The sequence below is a fragment of the Antedon bifida genome, chromosome 10 (genome assembly GCF_963402885.1).
Source record: "Antedon bifida chromosome 10, ecAntBifi1.1, whole genome shotgun sequence".
In the NCBI taxonomy this organism is placed as follows: domain Eukaryota; kingdom Metazoa; phylum Echinodermata; class Crinoidea; order Comatulida; family Antedonidae; genus Antedon; species Antedon bifida.
The window spans coordinates 16,520,946-16,542,318 of record NC_136235.1 but is presented as its reverse complement, the minus strand read 5'-3'; the positions used below and the strand labels follow the sequence as shown (position 1 = coordinate 16,542,318).

Sequence of the window (21,373 nt, the reverse complement as noted above, 5' to 3'; positions counted from 1 at the left end):
GTACAGTATGTTCTTTTTTCCAAATAAATTGAAGACAATTGAAATATTTGTTTTTAAATTTAATTGTTTCTACTTGGCAACCAAAAAATAAAGTTATTAGAAACAAATAAATCACATCAAAAAGTCGAGCAGCGTTTTTTTAAAGAATTATTTCTTGTTTAATCTCAAATTCAAATCCATATTTTACTAGAAAATTGAAATAGGAACCGTCAGTATGCTCTTTTTTTTTTCAAACAAATTAAAGAAAATTGTATGGAAAAAAAACAGTACTGTTGCTAAAAGTAAATATATTTCAATGTAATTTTTCTACTTGGTGACCAAAAAAATTGGAAACAAAAAAATCAATAATGGTAATTATAAAATATTGAATAATAGTTAAATGATTATCTTTAAATTGTGTTTTCTGATGAATTAATTTTTCATTACATTTTCTTAATGTTTAACTTAACATAATTAATTTTCATTTATAGTTTTTAGCTTTCCCAGTTTGTTCCCAGTTTGTTGTGTATAATAACATTTGCTTGGGTGCTTAAAATTTGTTTTTTTATTTGGTTTAAGAAATGCTTTTATAATTTGCTATTAAATCTCACCAAAATCCATAGAGTTAGTTGTATATCTTAAATCCACAAACAACACATAGAGCTAATCTTGCTGATTCTCTAGAGAGTTTGAAGAAACTTTTTTGTTCATTGCTGAAAATCCTCAGCAACAAACAAATTAAACTATGGAACATAAAGTTCTTGGTTTCAGAGAAGTTACCATTTTGGTTCTGCAAACTTAACTACTGACATGGAAACCACTATGGCCATAATGCGTTGAAACACTGATTATCGTCAGACCATCGAAGTTAAGAAACGTTGGGTCTGGTTGTGTCCTGGATGGGAGACTGCCTGGGAATTGCGTCGGGTGCTGTATATACCAGAGAGTGATAGTGTAATGATAATATCGGACATGTGATAGTGGGTTTGATCTGTACCATACTGATTGCATCCTTACTGTAGGCAAGATGGATTACTCTCATTGCTTCGTTCTTCGGATGGGATATAAATCCATTTGTCCCATGTATATATAGCGCATGTAGAAGAACTTGGTACACTATTTGAAAAGAGTAGGAGAATGTCTCCAGTGTGCTATCTGGTAGATAAGACGTTGAACTGCTGGCTGGCTGGGGAGGGCCTAATCTAAATTTCCTCAGTTTCCAGTTAAGTTTTTAATCTCACTTCGTCAAGGTGATAGCTTGGTCTAAAATTTCTTTTACCACCGCTACAGTTGATTTCACCACCGCTACAGTTGAGTTCACCATGCCAATAGCATGCTTCACCATGGCAACAGTATTCTCGCTTCACAGCACTTGCTTTACTTGTTTTTATAACAACAATGTATTAGTACCTATACATAGATAAGTTAAACTAACAGAACTTTTTAACACTTTTTTAAGAATAAACTCTACAACTACATAAATTGAAGGTAATGGTTTTGTAGGCCTATACTGTAGTATACACAGAAGTCAACTAATGCAATTAAGTTACGGGAATAGATCTATAGATGTCTACAGCTCCTACTACATTAGGTTTTTAAACTACCGTACAGAAACCTTTATCAAACTATAAGTACATGATCAAAACAAAGAGGCTCTATAACAATGATTTTTGCTAAAAGTGTCAGATTATTGGGTGCTATTTTGTGTCATGGGAAAATGTAAATAATTAGGAAATGGGTACTGTAGATGAATGGAAATTGCACATAAAGTCATAATACATTACCAACAATGGGGTCCGTAATCTTAGAATGTCGTGCCATATTTCCTTTCCGCCGCTGTACACAAAAATATCAATTTAAATCAATTTGATATCTATCCAAAACAAAATTAAGGTTTATGTGAATAGAACGCTCTTCAAGGATTCTTCATGGATGTTTTCCAATGTTTTGGCATTATTGGTGTGATCTTTCTAGAACTATACAGAACGTATACTAGTTCTGCACTTAACATTTAACTAATATTCTCAAATAACCTTTTTGTTTTGTATAATCTACAGTATCTAGTCCTTTGAAGGTATTTCCACATTGTCTTGTGATAAAATCAACCATCCGTGCCAAAAATAAAATTATATTAATAATAATAAATTTATATTTATTATTACAATTGTCTGCTTCAAAAATTCAGTATCAACAATCCATGGCAATATGCCTAAAATAAAATTATATTAATAATAAATAAATGATATTAAGAAATGATGATTATATTCTGACTACAAAACACTAACAACTGTTATCGTGTACAATTTGGTTAACTTGCTAATTATTCTCTTAGTAAAGTTACCAGGGGCAGATTCAGCCTGAGTATTAGAATTACACTGAAGAGTATAATGTAAATTATTGTATTGTAATGTGATTACTCCAAGATTCAGTGGACATTTTAGACTTTTAATTCTATTTTAAGCTCATATAGCATGTCATTCTATTAATCGACTTTGTGACAATAATCTTGGTTATGGATACAGGCATATGGATATTTAGGGCAGCCTAAGTGGACTAATAAATGGTTTACCAATGCTAGAATAATATTTTGGATGGATTTTAGAAACAAATGTTACCTAACTTTATTAAAATTGTCTTATTTTGTTTAACCACTGTTTTTAATGTTTAATTTAATTTCTAATTTTAAAAAAAGCTAAAAATTACAGATAATGGCAAATAATTTGACAGTTGCTAATTATCATAATAATATAATATAATATTTTGAAGAATTCACTTTTGGAAATTGTAATTTGTTGGCATTAATTAACATTAAACAATAAAGAAAACATTTGAAAGCTTTATTTTCTGTTATCATGATCAGGTTAATTTAAACATTATCATCTTATTCATGTCATGATTCTAATTCTATTGTAACCATATAAATCAGTGTTTGGTATCGTGAGTTTGATCTTTTTCTCCTCCTCGCTTTTAAAAAGGTTTCTTAATAACAACAACATTTCCCATATTCCACTTGGTACATTCACGGAACTTCGGAATCTTAAACGATTGTAAGTTTTCATTCATTTTTATTTAAATCATTGTTTATTTCATAATTTCATTTTTCGTTTTTGCCCGATTCATCATGTTTACGCATGTACATCCTCATTTATGCATGTTAAAAATAACATCAACTTTTTGAAGGATTTTAATTTTTGATATTATTTATTATGATAGTGAGTTAATTATGATATAGGCTTATTATGTGATTATGTATATAACTTTAACATTTTCAGTGATATGATATTTTAAAGCAACTCTAGGCAATTTAAGTGTTAAAACACCAACATTGTATTTTATTTTTTATTAAAAGAGTCTAAAGCTCTGTCTACACTATCAAACTTTATGTGACAAAAAATGTGATGTGCCCATGGACATGATGATGTCATATCACTACCATATTTGGGCACATAACACTTTTTTTTGTGTCAACCTTTGAATTTGATAGTGTAGACAGTTAAGAACATATATTTATTTTATCAAATGAAAAGTAATTAATATTATATAATTACCATTTACAGTTAGGCCTACTGTATTTCAGACAATTTTAAAGAAATGTTTATCGATTTTGGGCACAAGTACAGTACCTTCTAGTAACCCACCATATAACCATTACTTGGGCATCTACTGTACATGAATTTTTAGCTGATACCATTTTAGTTTAATTATTTTATGTAATACAAAATAACAAACCTATCTGTGAATAAATCCATTGTTTTGTTTAAAAATGTATACAATAAAAAAACAATATCTTTGAATACCATTAAAGTACTCTTTAGTAAGTACCATTAGTACTTCAAAGCACACTCTATAAAGATTTATTTTATTAAGTACACTCAACAAGTACCATAATTGTGCAATAAGCTCACAATTCTCAATAAAGCACTTTTGTCAATATCACTTTGCTCAAATAGCACTTCTTGCTAAAAGTACTTATTTCAACAAGTTTACTTTAAATAAACTAAAAAAGTACTCACAAAATAACTGTTACTATTTCTGCATACATTATTTAATTTAAAAAAAATGATTTTGTTGCCTTGCCTGCTTGTATTATCTTTTGTCAAATTATGCTTTTAGCCACTTGTTCTAAGTAAATGTATCTAGATAATTATTGCACCTGTTACTCTATGTAGACTATGTGAATTATACAATTATGTTTTTGTTGTTGATGATGCAATTGCATGTTGATAAATTATTATATATTTAAATGAAATGCATCATGTTTTAATTCAGAACCTTTTATAGCTTGTTTTCTGTTTTGTATTTTTCCGTGCTGTTTAAAAATATAAATATAGCATCTTGAAATTAACTATACATATTAAATTATTTGCATATTATTTTAATTTTAATTAAATGTATTCTCTTTTATATGAATGTATAATAAATATAGCTACAGTTTATTACTTTTTTAATTCTATTAAAATTAGCATTAATGTATTATACTGATGTACAATCAGGAATGTAGTGGCATTACTTATGGAAATGGTTGTTATACTGATTTTTACATCCTATAATTTTTGTTTTTAATTATTCAGTGTAAAATATAAATGATATTATAAATGTGTGAACAGGAAGGTATAAAAATATATTATTTTAAGACCTAGTTCCATCATATTATATAAAGATATAGAATTAATTATAGGATATTAGTAGTGACAATGGTTTGGGGGTTTCAAATGGTTTTTAAAAAAATAGATCATTATTTATTTTACAAATTCTTTTTTAATTATTTAATATATTTTATATTACATATTTTTGTTTTGCCATACTCTACCTTAAAGAACCAATTACATCAGAAAGTAAACATTTGACCAACCAACTTAGCTCCCTGATGCAAAGCTACTGCACACATAGTACTATGAGTTACAGTATGAAATTCAAATCTATATCATCCTGTTTATTTTATTCTGTACAGTAACATATACAGTATATCTATCTTTATAATTTATTTTTTCTGTAGGCCTACAAGATATTTCATATATTCTGGAACTCACTTAACCCATTTGCACTTTGTAATTAGTGATTCACTTTTCTTTTTAATTCTATTAGACGTTTGGATTCCAACCGATTAGTTTGCGATTGTAAAATGATGTGGTTAGTTCAGATGTTACAAGAAGCTGGTCGGTATGGGCACACACAATCGGCGGCGGCATGCGAATATCCTAAAGAATTACGAGGCAAAAACCTCATCTCGCTGACTCCGACACAAATGAATTGCCGTAAGTCCTGTTATAACATGTAATCCTTATAGACAAGTGTATACCTAAATATTTAAAGTAGGATAATTTTAGATGATAATTTGATAATCATGTCTGCAAATGGTGGTTTATCGACTTCGACTAAGACTCTTTGACTCCAAACATTGATATTAGTCTAGAAAAGTTCAGTTTAATTTTTATAGCTTTATAAAATGTTGTTGAAAGGTTTGTATGGTAAATGATCAATAGTACAGTTAGGTTTGCTGTGTGATGCCAATAGGAAATAAAGTATGGTTTAAATGTTTTGATTTGGTTTCGATTGTTAAGCTCTGTCTACACTATCAAACAACTGTGATGTTCCCAAATAGTAGTGATATGACATCATCATGTCCATATATGGGCACACCACATTTGTTTGTCACATAAAGTTTGATAGTGTAGACAGAGCTTACTGCTACAACTGTCTTTGAAGAATTCAGTATGTAAAGATGAGTCTAATATAGTAGCACAATCTAGGGTCACACATAGAATAGACTGGTAAGGCGTAAACCAAATGCTTATTAGTTCACACAGAAGCTCTGTCTACACTATCAAACTAGTTTGGCAAAAAAGTGTGCCCAAATATGGTAGTGATATGCCCAAATATGGCAGTGATATGACATCATCATCATGGACACATCAAATTCTTTTGTCACATGAAGTGCGATATTGTAGACAGAGCTTAAAGACAAAGCAAGTACAGCCGAAAAAATGTTCTCAATTCTTTGAGATGTTACTCAAAATAAGCACAGGAAAATCAATGTTTATATTCTAAAAGCCATATTTGTTATTACTTTGTATAATACTTTAAACTCAATAGAAACAGCAAAACAAGTTCTAATTCTTATTTATTTGAAATTGAAAGTTATTTAATGTATAAAGATATGCAACAAGTATTGTTTTAAAACATACATACAGTAGAGTGAGACAGGTTTTAGTTCTTTTGTCTACAAACAAACCTCATGGGTTGTATGTTATTAAATTGAAATATGACAGTGTTCTATTTTCATCAGGTTTCAATTTAATAGCAACACTGGGATTTAATTTGTATTAAAGATTTTATGAGTTGTCAATGAAACACAGCTAATCTTCCCTTTCTTAATTTTAATGTATAATATTATTTTTTCTATTGTTATGAAAATGTCAATATCAAGATATTTGTATTTCTTCAAATACTGTGTCCTGTATTATTCTACCAAAACTTTATTTCACAGTCAGTACTGTATCAAAATTTGTACAATATCGTAGGTAAATTTTGAGATTCAGCATCTCATGTGAACCTTGATTTTTTTTTAATAGCCAGATGCACTACTGAACATATTATCCACACATTTACAATATAGTCGCTATCCCTGTTTTATAAAGTAGACCCCTACAATGTTTCCCATGTAAGTCTACAGATGGGCACAACCTGTGTCCACTCTGGATAGATAAGAGAACTGAACATTGGGTCAACTTACTGGACACTACTTTAGAAAAAACATTGGACATTTTGGTAACATGTGTCATTTAATACACAAGGTCTGGAAACCGAGTTTAAAATACACTTTTATTTTTTTAAGAAAGTAGGACACTTTTTGTATAGTAGGTAGAATTGCTAAATGAAAATAAATGAGAAAGGCATGCTTTGTTGTTAGTGTTACTGCAGTGTAGCTGTTATTCTGTAAACAAAATTAATTGGATACTTGAAAATTATGGAAGAAATCATGCAAAAAAACATACATACTTTGCTGCTTTATTTTGCTGTTTGATTAATATTTTATTTGTATCTTAATTGAGATCCTGCCACTGATACCCACAACATTGTCTTTTTTTCTATCTTTGTATATAGTATATACATACAAAACAATAACATAGTTCGTAAATACGTATTAAAAGAATTTCAGAAAATAAACGAAGAGGGTTTTTTTTTTTGATCAAATGATGCACATGTACAAACAGGAATGAAACTCTTATCATTTTAATCTTTATTTCTAAAGAATAAAGAACAATTTGATTTGAAATCAAATCATAAAAAGCTTCTTTTGAAAAACAACTGGGACATTGTTAGGTCTTAAGTGTATTGACAATTATCTGTACATAACTTCAATCCTCCATGACAATTAGGGTACGTTGGCCGCTTTTCAGATTTCAATCAGCAGTAAATAATGGCACTTTGCAGTGAATAGATTATGGACACAGTACTACTTTTTATACATATGTTAAACATTGCATATAAATGTACTGTTTTAACTTTCATGGAACATACTTTTATGTTTTCTCTCCCAAGATAATGTTAATATGGTGACCTTAAATATAATCATTGATGATATCAACTTATGAGATTAAAAACATTCCTTTTTACCAATGGGAGGATAACATAGTAGTTCAATTTAAGTTTATACTTTGACAGTTAGGCCTAGGCCTATTGATTGCTGAACATTAGAAAGGTGTGAGAGTGAACATTTAACCCTTAGATTAAAAACTCTATGGTGTTGGAATAGTCATCTAGTTTCTTACATCTTTGGACTTTATCCCAACTCTTGTGTCTAAAGTTATGACAGTGTTGCATATAATAGATACAGTATACTGTATCTTCTGACAGTGTCTTGTAGGGCCTGTTTCTACTGTGCAAGAAAGAGAATACAGATTTAAATACCGTATTTTTCCAACAGCAACAGTTCCACATAAAAATAATAATAATCTTCAAATACTGGTTTAAAAGAATCAACAGCAATTTTTAGGAGAACACGATTATACAGATGTGTCTAAAGTTCTGTCTACACTATCAAACTGGTTTTACCAAAAACGTGTGATATGCCCAAATATGATAAGTGATATGTTTAAATATGGCAGTAATATGACATCATCATGTCCATATATGGGCACATTTTTTTGTGACATAAAGTTTTATAGTGTAGACAGGACTTTAAGTTATGACAGTGTCTACTACTATAATGAATAGAATAACTAATAATAATATTGTTGTGATTTTGCTTTTCTTTTCTCTTCCAGAGAGACCTCATTTTGTGTTAGAACCTACGGATGTTGAAGTTTCTCAGGGAAAAAGTGTTTACTTCACTTGTCGTGCTACAGGTGATCCTGAGCCCAGTATTACATGGCTTAGAAACAAGTAAGTAATAATAATATTATGATAATAACTTAAAAAATTTAATAAAAACTAAATTACTTAATTGCAAATATGTTAAGATAAACTATATTATTCTTTAAATAATTTGGTTTAAAATACTTAATAATATGAAATATACTTAAAAAATAATGAATAATATGGTAATTTAATATTACAATTATTCATTTAAAGGATGTTTTATGAAATTAAAAGTTTACATAGAATTTATTTTATATATATTTATTTATTCAACTTCTCACTAAGATCTTCATTATTGAAGGATTGGACCAACAGGTGGTAAACACAGGTCTATAAAACGGTCCAGTCCAAATTTCACAAAAAGCCCAGTTATGAACAGTGGCTGTGTGTGTACTATTTAGTCTATTGAATATTTTTATCAGATACAATTCATGAACTACGGTACAAAAATGAACACCACAATGTTTTATGAATATTCATTAAATTATGTGTTGCTTTTGTAATTGTAGCAACAGTATAAATTGTAAAAACTGTATTTCTATCAAGGGAGATTTACGCACTAGTTTCATTCTATCAATCATCTTTGATAAACCTCTATAATAGTTTGATCTCCCAATCTGAAGCCTGTCTTATAGCAATTATCATATTTAGTCTTTGGTAAGGCTTATAATCTTGCTCTAATACATTGTACTTAGTCTATAATATCTAGTATGTTAAGGACGTTTTAATTGCTACTACACATTCCAAAAAATAGTCTATAATTTAGTCTTCTGTTTCTTGTTTTCATTAACCAAACAAAAATAACCGGCTCAGCTACAGTGATTCAGTTCACTTAGGTTGACCCTGGTCTCCCCAATTTCAGTTTTTTTTTTGTTATGTATATACTCAAATAGACCAAATAAATAATGAAATGAAATGAAATGAAATACAACTATGTTTTTGTTTATTATATTTGGGTAATTTACCTACAATATAGGCCCATTTTTAGAACATTTTAGAATGAAAAAAAAGTGATTTTAACTCTTTGCTGTTTACACATAATTTTAAGATTCATAAACAAATCAACGTGTAATGTAAAAAATTAAAATCCAATTTAGCTGTCGTGTTGTTTTCTGAACTTGCATCCTTTTGGTTCAGTTAACAACTTCAGTTCGAGTAATTTACTGTTAAGTGTTATGTTTACTTTTGTTGTTAAAGAAAACTTATTTACGTTCATTCTTTATAATTAGATTTAAATTTTTTAAATAATTTAACTTTATATCTTTTTAATTCTCATAACAGTCAATTCCTGATTCTGAAAATTAATTTTGTTTTTTAATATTGTGAACAAAATTAGTATTTAAATTAACGTCTATAGAGATAGCAAGCTGAACCGCCTCTTTAAAACACATTCATGTCTCATGCTTGAAATGTTGCACTAAACAACCGTGACCTCTGACGACCTTTACAGCTGTGTCATTTTGTAACACAGGAAATAAAGCCTAATAACTACATTATTTCACAGTTGAGCGAAGGTGCCTTTAGAGTGTCTGCATCCAGATATTTTATTAGAACTGAAACATTCGTGTTAATTTACAAGTTTATTTTCACCGAAAGCAATTGATTTGTTGTTCACTGTCAAGGTTGTACTTCAAATGGTGTCATCTTTAATTTAGCGATCCCTTGAAATTCTATTTTCAATGATATGTTTTCAATGCCTCTTCTTCCATGCCCATGTTAAATCTTACCATTATAACAAATTGGTCTGTGAAGAAGAGTATGATTAAGATTGCCTTTCAGTTAAATGATTTAAAAATAAGTATAACTTTTATTTATTTATTAAAAACACATTGTTGCTTCCTTAAAATATCTAAATTAAAAAATAATAAATCTATCAGTTTTGTGTCGTCAAAAAAGTTATAAGAAGTTAATGCAGCATACTTAAATAAACAAGCTTTAAGCAAATAGCTGTCATTTTGCATTGCCAACATAAAAGTTGTTGAGTGATAATTTGTTAAAATTCACAACGTTATTTTGAAAAATCTTTAACCAGCTGAATCATTCTCGCAGTTGAATCAGCACTAAATTTTGTTTTACCAAATTCTGAAGCTTTGTCTACACTATCAAACTTTATGTGACAAAAAATGCTTTAAAAAAAATTCACATAGAAATTTCTGAAATCATTGTTGTGTTTAAAAACATTTATGTGTTTCCAACTAAAGTAGTTAACCAGCAGTGATTTATTGCAACATTAAAGCTCTCTTTAACAGCTGACATGAAAGAATGTTGTTGCTACTGGTAACATGATCGACGAGACACATTAGGAACATAAGTGCAGAATTAAACTTGATTAAAATGATTAACATTGGACTGATGTATTAAGAAATATTAGTCTAATTTCATTATTTATTTGGTCTTTTTCAATATTTACATAACAAAAAAAAATGAATTGGGGAGACCAGGGTCAACCTAAGTGAACTAAATCACTGTGGCAGAGCCGGTTGACCCAGCCCAAATTCAGTTTACACCTTAAAACAAAACAAACTAATGAAAGTTATTTTAATCAAAAGGAAGAAAATAAATTCTTTTGCTTTGTATAAACCAATGTTATGTTTTAAAATAATTAATTAAATAATGGTTATTTAATTTATCTGTTATAATGTTAAAACAATTTATTAGACTATTGGGTTTATTTATTTTGTTGTGGCGTTGTGACATTCTTGTGTACAAATCCCAAGATCTTTGGTTCAAATCTTGTTAAGCTCTGTCTACACTATCAAACTATCAAAAGTGTGATGTGCACATTTGGGCACATCACACTTTTGATAGTTTGATAGTGTAAACCTCTGAGCTTTACAGCTTCATGACTATCACGGTTTGTTGGGATTAAGTAAACGTTTATATTGTCTTTCTTTTCAATTTTGGGTTTATAAACCATATTATAATAAATTTAAAGTAGTAAAGAAACTGAAAGTAAAATTACATTGTTTTGAAGAGTTGAGATTGAAACGTCAATTGAGCAACAGCCAGATGCCAAGTACACAATCCTGACTGATGGGACGTTGATGATCTTGGATGCATCGGGAGAAGATGAAGGCGATTATGAATGTATGGCACGCAACGCTGTCGGAGAAGCTGTCACAAGAACTGCAAGTCTCAGCTATTTTGGAGAACCAAGTATGTAGGCATAAAAGCTTAAATAAAGGTGTACAATTACTATGTGCCAGTATCAATTGACACTCAGTTTCATAGGCCTTATATGTCCATGACTGTCAGAGAAAATTGCGCCTACCTTTGTCAACATAACAGGAAATATTTCTCTGTAGATTATTTAATGCGCCAGAATTGAATGCCATTTGAAAAAAAATCAATTGATTTTTCTATCAATTTGAGTATCTGTTTTTATGTTATTTTCAGAAGCCCCACAGTTTGTAAAGGAACCAGACAATATCGATATACGAGCTGGAGACAATGTCGAAATACAGTGTGCCGTCAGTGGTCATCCACGGCCAATCATTACATGGACAAAGAACGATAAACAAGTGGTAGAGGATAACCATGTTAGACTCCTGTCATCCGGATCTCTACACATATCAGAAGTTCAATTTGATGACCGTGGCATCTATGAGTGCTCTGCCACTAACCAAGAGGGTATTATTTCAACTACTGCAGTACTCACTGTTTTCGGTAAGGATATGGATAGGAACGATTATTTGATAGGCCTAAAGCTCTGTCTACACTATCAAACTTTATGTGACAAACAAATATGATGTGCCCATGGACATGATGATGTCATATCACTACCATATTTAAGCACATCACGACCATATTTGGGCACATCACACTTTTTTTGTCAAACTAGTTTGATAGTGTGGGCAGATCTTTAGCAACAAAGTCAAATTTAGTGGAGTTATTATGTTCAATATTTACCGTGCATTTTCTATATTTATTTCAGTTCCACCCTCTTTCATTCAACGACCAGAATTTCAAGCAACGATAGAGGGCAGTACAGTAGAGTTTCATTGCACCGCTGAGGGGAATCCATCTCCTGTTATTGCATGGAAGAAGAAAGGTAACCGGTTCAAAACAAATAATTTGAAAATATGTTTTTGATATTAAATATATAAATATTTAAGCTCTGTTTACATTATCAAACTTTATGTGACAAAAAAATCTGATGTGCCCATATGAACATGATGATGTCAAAGCAATTCCATTTTTGGACATATCACTTCCATATTTGGGCACATAACATTTTGTTGTCACATAAAGTTTGATAGTGTAGACAGATCTAGTCAAAGTATACACACATTAAAGAATAAATATATATGATTGTTTAGGATTACAGTTACCTGATGATCGCCGACATGTTGTTCTATCGTCTGGAACTCTAAGGATTGTTCGGGCAACTAGAGCAGATGAGGGCAACTATGAATGCCAAGCATTCAATAGTGCTGGTTCTAGCCAAGCTACGGCTCAACTCGAAGTGAGGCCTAGAAGTGAGTAACTTTATTTTCCTTAAGATCTGTCTACACTATCAAACTTTATGTGACAACAAAATGTTATGTGCCCATATATAGACATGATGATGTTATATTACTACCATATTTGGACACATCACACTATTTTTGTCAAACTAGTTTGATAGTATAGACAAAGCTTTATCCTTGGTGTTTTTCAATACAACATAGTATACAGTACAATTCCTCTTTTGTAACTTACCTATTCACAGTACATTCAACCCTATTAGGGGACACATTCATATAAAATAAAACATGAGAGAGCAATGAACAAATATTTTTGTTGTTGAATGTGCTATTTTGATGTTCCATAATAGTCATTCACCTTTTAGAAAATTAAATTGAAAAAAATGATTTACCTGAAAACTGTAAGTTAAAGCAAACAAATAGTCAAATTGGCTGCCAGCCAATGGGTTTTTGGTTGAATTTAACTGTTTGGTTTGTTTTGGTTTTCTTTTCTTTTCTGCGGAAGTGTTTAACTTTATTTTAAAAAATCATTCCATATGTTTTAAATGCAGGTTATTTTCACTATACAAATTATTTTATCCTTTGTTTAGTCCCACCAACATTTGAGGTAACGCCCTCTGACCTCACAATCGTCACCGGGGGAACTGTTGAATTACTGTGCAGCGCCCAAGGGGAGCCTACCCCAGTGATTACATGGAGTAAAGATGGCGTACAGATCACTCCGTCAGCCAAGTTTTTGATTAGCAACAATCGCAAGCTTGTTATAACCGATGTTGGTAGAGTTGATGAAGGCAGGTATGATTGTGCTGCTAGGAACAGTATTGGGTATGCATCAACGTCAATGGAGCTTAAAGTGGCAGGTAAGGTTGGCGATATCTATGCCTACCAGGCTTTTACCATAAATTTAAATATAAATTTACAAAAGCTGTGTATTTCGGAGTTGAATTAACATGAAATGATAAAATAGAGTGAAATGTTTAAATTTTTATAAAGAATACTGTATGTACTAATTGGCTTCCCAAATATTTTGATCAGATACCATTCATGAACTATGGTACAAAATGCTTTATGAAAACTCATTAAATTATGATGGCTAAAAAAGTTTAAATTCAATTCTTCAGAGTTAATTCTTGTGACTACCAAAATCATGCATTGTGTTATAAGTTATCTATCCTCTCCATATGCATCATGTGCAGACATTTTCAAGTCTTCATTTAGCTGAATAAATAAATTATTTTTAAATGAAAAATTTGTATAGATATCCAAGTCTACTTAACATTGATTCATTACTTGCATTTTTGTTTTTACTTATTTTCACATATAATAATTATATGTTGTGTGTTTAAATCTGCCTATTCATTTTGATTATGTATTGTTCATAGGAGTAAACCATTCAATAAGCTTTGTCTACACTAGTTTGACAAAAAAGGTGTGATGTGCCCAAATATGGAGGTGGTGCCTAAATGTAGCAGTGATATGACATCATTGTGTCTATATATGGGCACATCACATTTGTTGTCACATAAAGTTTGATAGTGTGGACAGAGCTTTAAAGATTTGTTTGCTTTGTAGATTTTGAAGGTCCTCGAGAAGGCAATCAGTATGTTGATCAGTCCATTGACGAAGCGGTTAAAATTGTTGACAAACGTATAAATGAAACGATTAGTATTCTCTTTGATACATCCAAGCCACGTTCTCCAAGCGATCTTTTGACGTTGTTCAGATTTCCTTCTGATGAAGCCGTCAATATTGCGAGGGCAGCAGAGATTTACGAGCAGACACTGCTTCTAATTCATGAGAGTGTTGAACGAGGAATTCTGGTTAATATGACCGGCATTGGTAGGTTTGTTTATTTTTCTCTGTGAAAATGCAATATTGTCTTAATATAAACAGATCTTTAAAGTGAAATTTATTTCTGAATATATTATATTTCTAATAAATAAAATTGTTTTTATTTTCCAGATTACAATTACAATGAGTTGCTTTCTCCATCATTTCTAAATGTAATTGCTAATAAATCTGGTTGTATAATGCATAGAAACAACATAAACTGTTCTGACATGTGCTTTCACAAAAAATACAGAAATTACGATGGTACATGCAATAATCTACGCAATCCTGAATGGGGTGCATCGTTGACACGTTTTAATCGTATTTTAAAACCAATTTATGAAAATGGATTCAATACTCCGGTTGGTTGGAATGTCTCGCACTTATACAATGGTTTTCAAAAACCAAGTGCACGAAAAGTTTCACTGGAAGTTATAAGTACGCACTCGGTTACGCCTAATGAGAAGTACTCGCATATGGTCATGCAATGGGGACAATTTTTAGATCACGACATGGACTTTACCGTAACTAGTTTAAGTAAAGCTCGTTTTACTGATGGAGTTGAATGCAAAGACACTTGTGAAAATGCACCTCCATGCTTTCCGATCCGTATTCCCGAGGGTGATCCACGTATACGAAGGTCACATTGCATGGAATTTACGCGTTCTAGTGCCATATGCGGTAGTGGAATGACTTCGGTATTTTTCGAATCACCAATGCCGCGTGAGCAAATTAACCAGATTACATCTTATATAGATGCATCTAACGTTTATGGTAGCATTCAAGTGGAAGCGGTAAAGTTAAGAGATTTCACAAACGATAGAGGACTTTTAAAGGAAGGACGTCTTGTTGAATCTTCAGGTAAACGATTATTACCCTTCAATCACGATTCACCGATTGATTGCGAACGAGATCTTACCGAAAGCACAATTCCATGCTTTTTGGCGGGTGATTTTAGAGCGAATGAACAACTTGGTTTATTGTCAATGCACACAATATGGATGCGTGAACATAATCGTATTGCACAAGAGCTTCTAAAGATTAACCCGCATTGGTCCGGTGAGCAAATTTATCAGGAAACACGTAAAATAAATGGAGCACAAATGCAGCATATCTCATACAATCACTGGTTACCGAAGGTTCTAGGACCTGAAGGCATGAAACAGTTAGGAGAATACGCAGGATATGATCCATCCATAGATGCTTCTATTATTAATGTGTTTGCGACTGCTGCCTTTAGATTCGGACATAGTTTGATAAACCCATTTATACAAAGGCTAAACTCATCATTCTTAGAAGCGGAACATGGACATATACCTTTGCACAAAGCATTTTTCTCTCCATTTAGGATTGTGGAAGAGGGTGGAATTGATCCAATCCTTCGTGGTTTATATGGCACTCCGGCAAAGGAGATAAACCCAGGAGAATTGGTGAATCGTGAGTTGACAGAGCATCTTTTCCAAATGGCACACTCAATAGCTCTTGATCTAGCTGCGCTTAACATTCAGCGTGGTAGAGATCACGCTATTCCCAGCTACAATGACTGGCGGGTCAAATGTAATCTGTCCGCCGCTGAAACGTTTGATGATATAACAAATGAAATTTCTGATCACCGTTTACGAAGAAAATTGGAAGATTTGTACAAACATCCTGGCAACATTGATTTATGGGTTGCTGGATTAGCGGAAGACCCTCTAGATGGTGGGCTATTAGGACCCACATTTACATGTATTATTGCAGAGCAGTTTAAAAGGACACGACAAGGAGATAGGTAAATATATACTAATGTTTTTATCCCTTCAAGAACGTCAAATCTTTAACTGCACTTAAAGGCTTATGACATCCCAAATATTAGCATCCTATTTGAATAAAAATGATTTAATTTTTATTTAAAAAAATTGTTTTTAATGTGGAAATATGCAATACATACTTTTGCTTTTGCATTACTTGTTACTGTAATACGTGTTAATTAATTACATTTTGCTTAAATTTCAGACTGTGGTATGAGAACCCATCCGTATTTGAGCCAGCACAGCTACAAGAAATCAAACAAACCTCATTGAGTGCTGTTATTTGCAACAATGCAGATGACATCAAAGAAATTCAGAGAGATGCATTCTTGAGGGCAGACTATCCTCATGGATATCTAAAATGTGACTCCATCCCTAAAATTGATTTAAGAATGTGGACTGACTGTGAAGCTGGTAAGTAATCGGCGCAATGATGGTTGTCATGCAATCATCATCATCATCTTAAATGATAATCGTCATTAGACATTGCACATCTCACTTGTGTTCGCCACTCAGTACGTTTTTGAGCAAGCATGTGTATAGGTCCGCATGTTGCTGTTTCCTTTTTTATGTTTGCCTTCCATGTTGTTTTTGGTCTGAGCCTCTCCGAGTGCGATCTTAGCTGGTGTGTTTTCATTTAAACGGTGACCATACCATGTCAGCCTTCTTTTCTTTACGTTCTTTCTCCTGTTTTTTTGTACAAATCTTCATTTTTTATTTTCTCCGGCCACCTTATACCTATTATTCTCTAACATTAGAGACTCTATTCTAACATTACTAAGTGTTTATTTGCTATACAAACCTTAAACCATCATCAGTGTCATTATCACTATCCTTGTGTTCATAACACCATCCACATCATATCCTGTCTATTTTCATCGTCATAACACCAACAGCATCATAAAACAACAAAATATAACGATAATTGTTTTTGTTCTTGACAGATGGACCTGCAACCGTAACAAATATTTTTAGACGAAAACGATCAGCTTCTGAATCAGCCAATAAACAAATTGCAACTGGGAATAAAATAAACAGTGAAATCTCAATGGAAATACGAGGTGCAGAGTTGGCAGAAACAGTTAATGAAATGCAATCAACAATTAAAATATTACAGGAAAATGTAGACTCACTAACACAAGAAGTATGTATAATAGGTGCATGTCAATCAGTGGTAGATCTAGGATTTTTAAATAGAGGTTGGGTGGAAGGAGGGCACTAAAAGTATAAACTAGGCAGAGCCATATATTGAAATAGTTGCGGCATTCCGTTCACGGATTTTAGTCACATGGTATACTTACCGGCCATCTTTGTGTGCAACTATTCCTATGTATGGAGTTGAATCCTTTGTTATAAAATATGTATACCATTCACATCAAATTTATTATCAAAACAATTGATTTGTTTAATAAAGATTTTGGTTAAAATAATTATGAAATAAAAAAAAATTTACTGTGAACATGATTTTAAACAAAATGTAAAAACAATGCATAACTATAGGGTATCGCAATGCGTAGAGCATGTAAGATTTTGAACACATATGAATTATAATCCATTCAATGTTGTAACTCTTTCAATACATGGTCCTGAAACTAGGTTAACCCAGTCTATCTTTTAGATTGTATTCCTAGGTCGGGTTGGTCCTCATACCTCACTCCACTTATGTAATTTGCAATGTCTGTAAATTTGTTTTTACTTACATCCTTTTAAACAGACGAAAATTGAAATTGATAATATATAATTATTGGAATTTGGTTAATTTTAAGTGCTAATGTAAAATGATCGGATTATGGGCCTACTGTACTACACAAACCATTTTGTTTCATTGAAATTGAAATAAGAAAATATTATAAGGTTCTAAATAGACAAACAATAAAGTTCTCTGTTGAAATGTCTTGACTGCATGCTTTCAATATTTGCATTTAAGTCAAATAAAACAATTAAATTTCCTATTAGCAGGTTGATTTATTAGGAAATGTCCCATTAAGTATTAAGAGTAATGCAGACAGAATTGTCAGACACATATTGACTTGTTTAACCTATGTATTCTATAATCTTTGTTTTTTCAGGTTAAAAGACTAAAGAGGAAAAAGCGGCATAACTAAAGCATCTATTTGTTGAAAGATTATTTTCATAAACTATATATTAGGCATTGTGATGTCCAATCGGATGACTGAAATGCTGTTGAAATTGTTTTTATGTATTACATGCGAATCATGTATTGTTAATAGGACCTTTTGATATATCAGTGACAACCTGGACTCGGGTGACATACTGCACTCAGTGACAACCTGGACTCAGGTGACATACTGCACTCAGTGTCAACCTGAACTTGGTGTCAACCTGCACTTGGTGACATTACAACCTGTAATCAGTGACAACCTGGACTTTATAGTGACAACCTGTAATCAGTGACAACCTGGACTCACTGTCTACCTGGACTTGGTGACAACCTGTAATCATTGTCAACCTGGACTTGGTGACAACCTGTATTCAGTGACAACCTGGACTTGGTGACAACCTGCACTTGGTGACAACCTGCACTTGGTGACAACCTGCACTTGATGACCACCTGCACTTGGTGACAACCTGCACTTGGTGACAACCTGCACTTGGTGACAACCTGTAATCATTGTCAACCTGGACTTGGTGACAACCTGGATTCACTGTCAACCTGGACTTGGTGACAACCTATAATCAGTGGCAACCTGTAATCAGTGACAACCTGGACTTGGTGTCAATCTGCACTTGGTGACAACATGTAATCTGTGACAACCTGGATTATATGACAACCTGAACTCACTGGCAACCTGAACTCGGCTACAAACTGGAATCAGTGACGACCTAAATTTGGTGACAAAGTAGACTAGGTGACAATTTAATTGATTTATCCTGGAAATGAATTTTTTTTTGGTTAGGGGTGGGGGGATTGAGTCTGCTACGTCCACTTGACAACTTACAAAGGTATACACTGTGTTGTGGTCGTTTACTGTTATACAAATAGTAGGTAAATAATAGGTGCTAATAGTTAATTACCTCATTTGCATAAGACCTTGGTTTTGGTTGTCATGTGACTGAAAGCACCCTAATAAGTGACTGGTGTTGATTTTAATCAAGATTTTTGATAATCGACTTAAACCTGAAATTCATGTAAATTAATTTTAAAGTTTAGTTTATAAATACATATTGTAACATATTATTTTGCTAACTGCCAATATCACATATATTATTTTCAGTGAATAAGTTTTATGTTCAATAATTTTTAAGGCAACATAATTTTAATATTTCATTGGTGAACTAATTTTCAAAGCTTCATTGATCATTACCCACGATTATTAAATTGATTTGTTGCTTGATTGTGTGATGATCAATTTGTTATCAGATTGATAACTTGTATGTAATATTTCCAATCTATTTCAGAAGCATTCAAACTTCAGGAAAAAATGTCAATTATTGTCATGTGTTTATAGCAATTTAAATAACATGTAGAAAAAGACTTAGAAATTTAGGAAAATAAAACAATTATCAATTTTATTTATGCAAATACTTGTAACTATTGTTTAAGCATGTTGACAAGCAAATTGTGCTATGCAAAAAATAGTGTAGACTGTATTTATAGAATTTTAAAAGAACCTTTAGTGTGGCATTGAAAATCATTTAGAACTTATTTATTTAAATTCAAATATAAACTTTTTTTTTACTCTTTTTATAACAAAATATTTTAATACAGAAAAAAAACTATTCAAAAATCTCAGTATTTACATTTCTATGTAAAATAAATGAATTAAGAGGTACAGTAAGAGGGCAGTGTTTGCAATGTCTTTCAGGGAATTCTATTGGTTCAGATAATTAAAAATAAAAATGTTCTAAGGCGCTGTCTACACTATCAAACTTTATGTGATGTGCCCATATATGGACACGATGATGGCACATCACTACCATATTTGGGCATATCACTACCATATTTTGGCACATCACACTTTTTTGTCCTTTAAGTTTGATTGCAGACAGAGCTTAAGAAGACCTACAGTATCCATATCCAAATATATGGTGACACAAACAATTAATTGGTACGGTAGAACCCCTATTATTGGGACACTTACCATATTAGAACTCCTTCAAGGCCTAACAAAATGTCCCTATATAATAGGAGTTAAGTGTCCCCTGAATAGGCATTGACTCTAGTGTTAAAATGTAATATATTGTCCCCTCATTCACTTCAAATAATAGAGGTGTACGAATAGGGGTGTTTCAAAAGAGGAGTTCTAATGCATTATAGTAAATAAATAATATAGCTACTACCTATCTACCTGTACACAAATATATCTAATTTGTTGTCGCATTGATATTATTCTATGACCATGTTTGGTATAGACAGGCAATATAACAATTATAAAACTGAATGTTATTTAATTAGTTTATTTTGAAGGAAAAAAAACAGTAAAAGTATACATTGCCATTTGCTAACTCTACTCTTTATTGAGTCCTAATTTGAATTTCCTGACGAAAATTACAAGCAATAATACATGTACATATGTGAATTGTACAGTAGTAATAAGATTAATGGTTTTGGCTAAACATTAGGAAAAGAAATGTTTTATGCTTAGTTTACTAAAAAGAAAATGTTTGTGTTAGCATGGATGGCATACAGGAGTGGTGTGTAAGGTGTATGTGTTGATTTTTGTGTATACTTAATTGTGCACCAGAGACCACACACAGGATGTACATGTGCTCATCACAAATGCGTCTATTTGCTGTTTTAAGAACCATTGGTGAACAACTTCAATCATTTTACATTGTGTGAGAGAATAATTTTAAGACAAAGAGCCTTCTCATGTTTACGTTATGTCACTTTATGTTAAGAACATTCTTGCATATTAAAATTTTTATTTCAGAATCAAAGGTTTTTTTTTTGTGTCAAATAAGAAATATTTTAATGGTTTGATG

General features: G+C 31.7%; 1 protein-coding gene across 4 annotated transcripts in view; it reads left to right on the top strand.

The window, feature by feature from the left end:
* Nucleotides 1-21,328, top strand: part of LOC144854847 (peroxidasin homolog) — a 52,073-nt gene extending 30,745 nt beyond the window's left edge. Inside the window, exons 4-17 of one of the 4 annotated variants that reach the window (XR_013614706.1) lie at nt 2,955-3,026; nt 5,065-5,234; nt 8,247-8,364; nt 11,315-11,496; nt 11,737-12,006; nt 12,275-12,391; nt 12,660-12,818; nt 13,397-13,666; nt 14,379-14,645; nt 14,769-16,407; nt 16,632-16,840; nt 17,371-17,570; nt 18,496-18,727; nt 18,839-21,328. Coding sequence is in view for 2 of the 4 variants with exons in the window: in XM_078712838.1 (XP_078568964.1) it covers nt 2,955-3,026; nt 5,065-5,234; nt 8,247-8,364; nt 11,315-11,496; nt 11,737-12,006; nt 12,275-12,391; nt 12,660-12,818; nt 13,397-13,666; nt 14,379-14,645; nt 14,769-16,407; nt 16,632-16,840; nt 17,371-17,570; nt 18,496-18,531 (3,709 nt within the window). In the remaining 2 variants the exon portion in view is untranslated. Of the gene's footprint in view, nt 1-2,954; nt 3,027-5,064; nt 5,235-8,246; nt 8,365-11,314; nt 11,497-11,736; nt 12,007-12,274; nt 12,392-12,659; nt 12,819-13,396; nt 13,667-14,378; nt 14,646-14,768; nt 16,408-16,631; nt 16,841-17,370; nt 17,571-18,495 lie in introns of all 4 variants that reach the window. The other 3 variants (XR_013614708.1, XM_078712838.1, XM_078712839.1) reach the window with 3 other exon arrangements.
* Nucleotides 21,329-21,373: the final 45 nt, after the last annotated feature.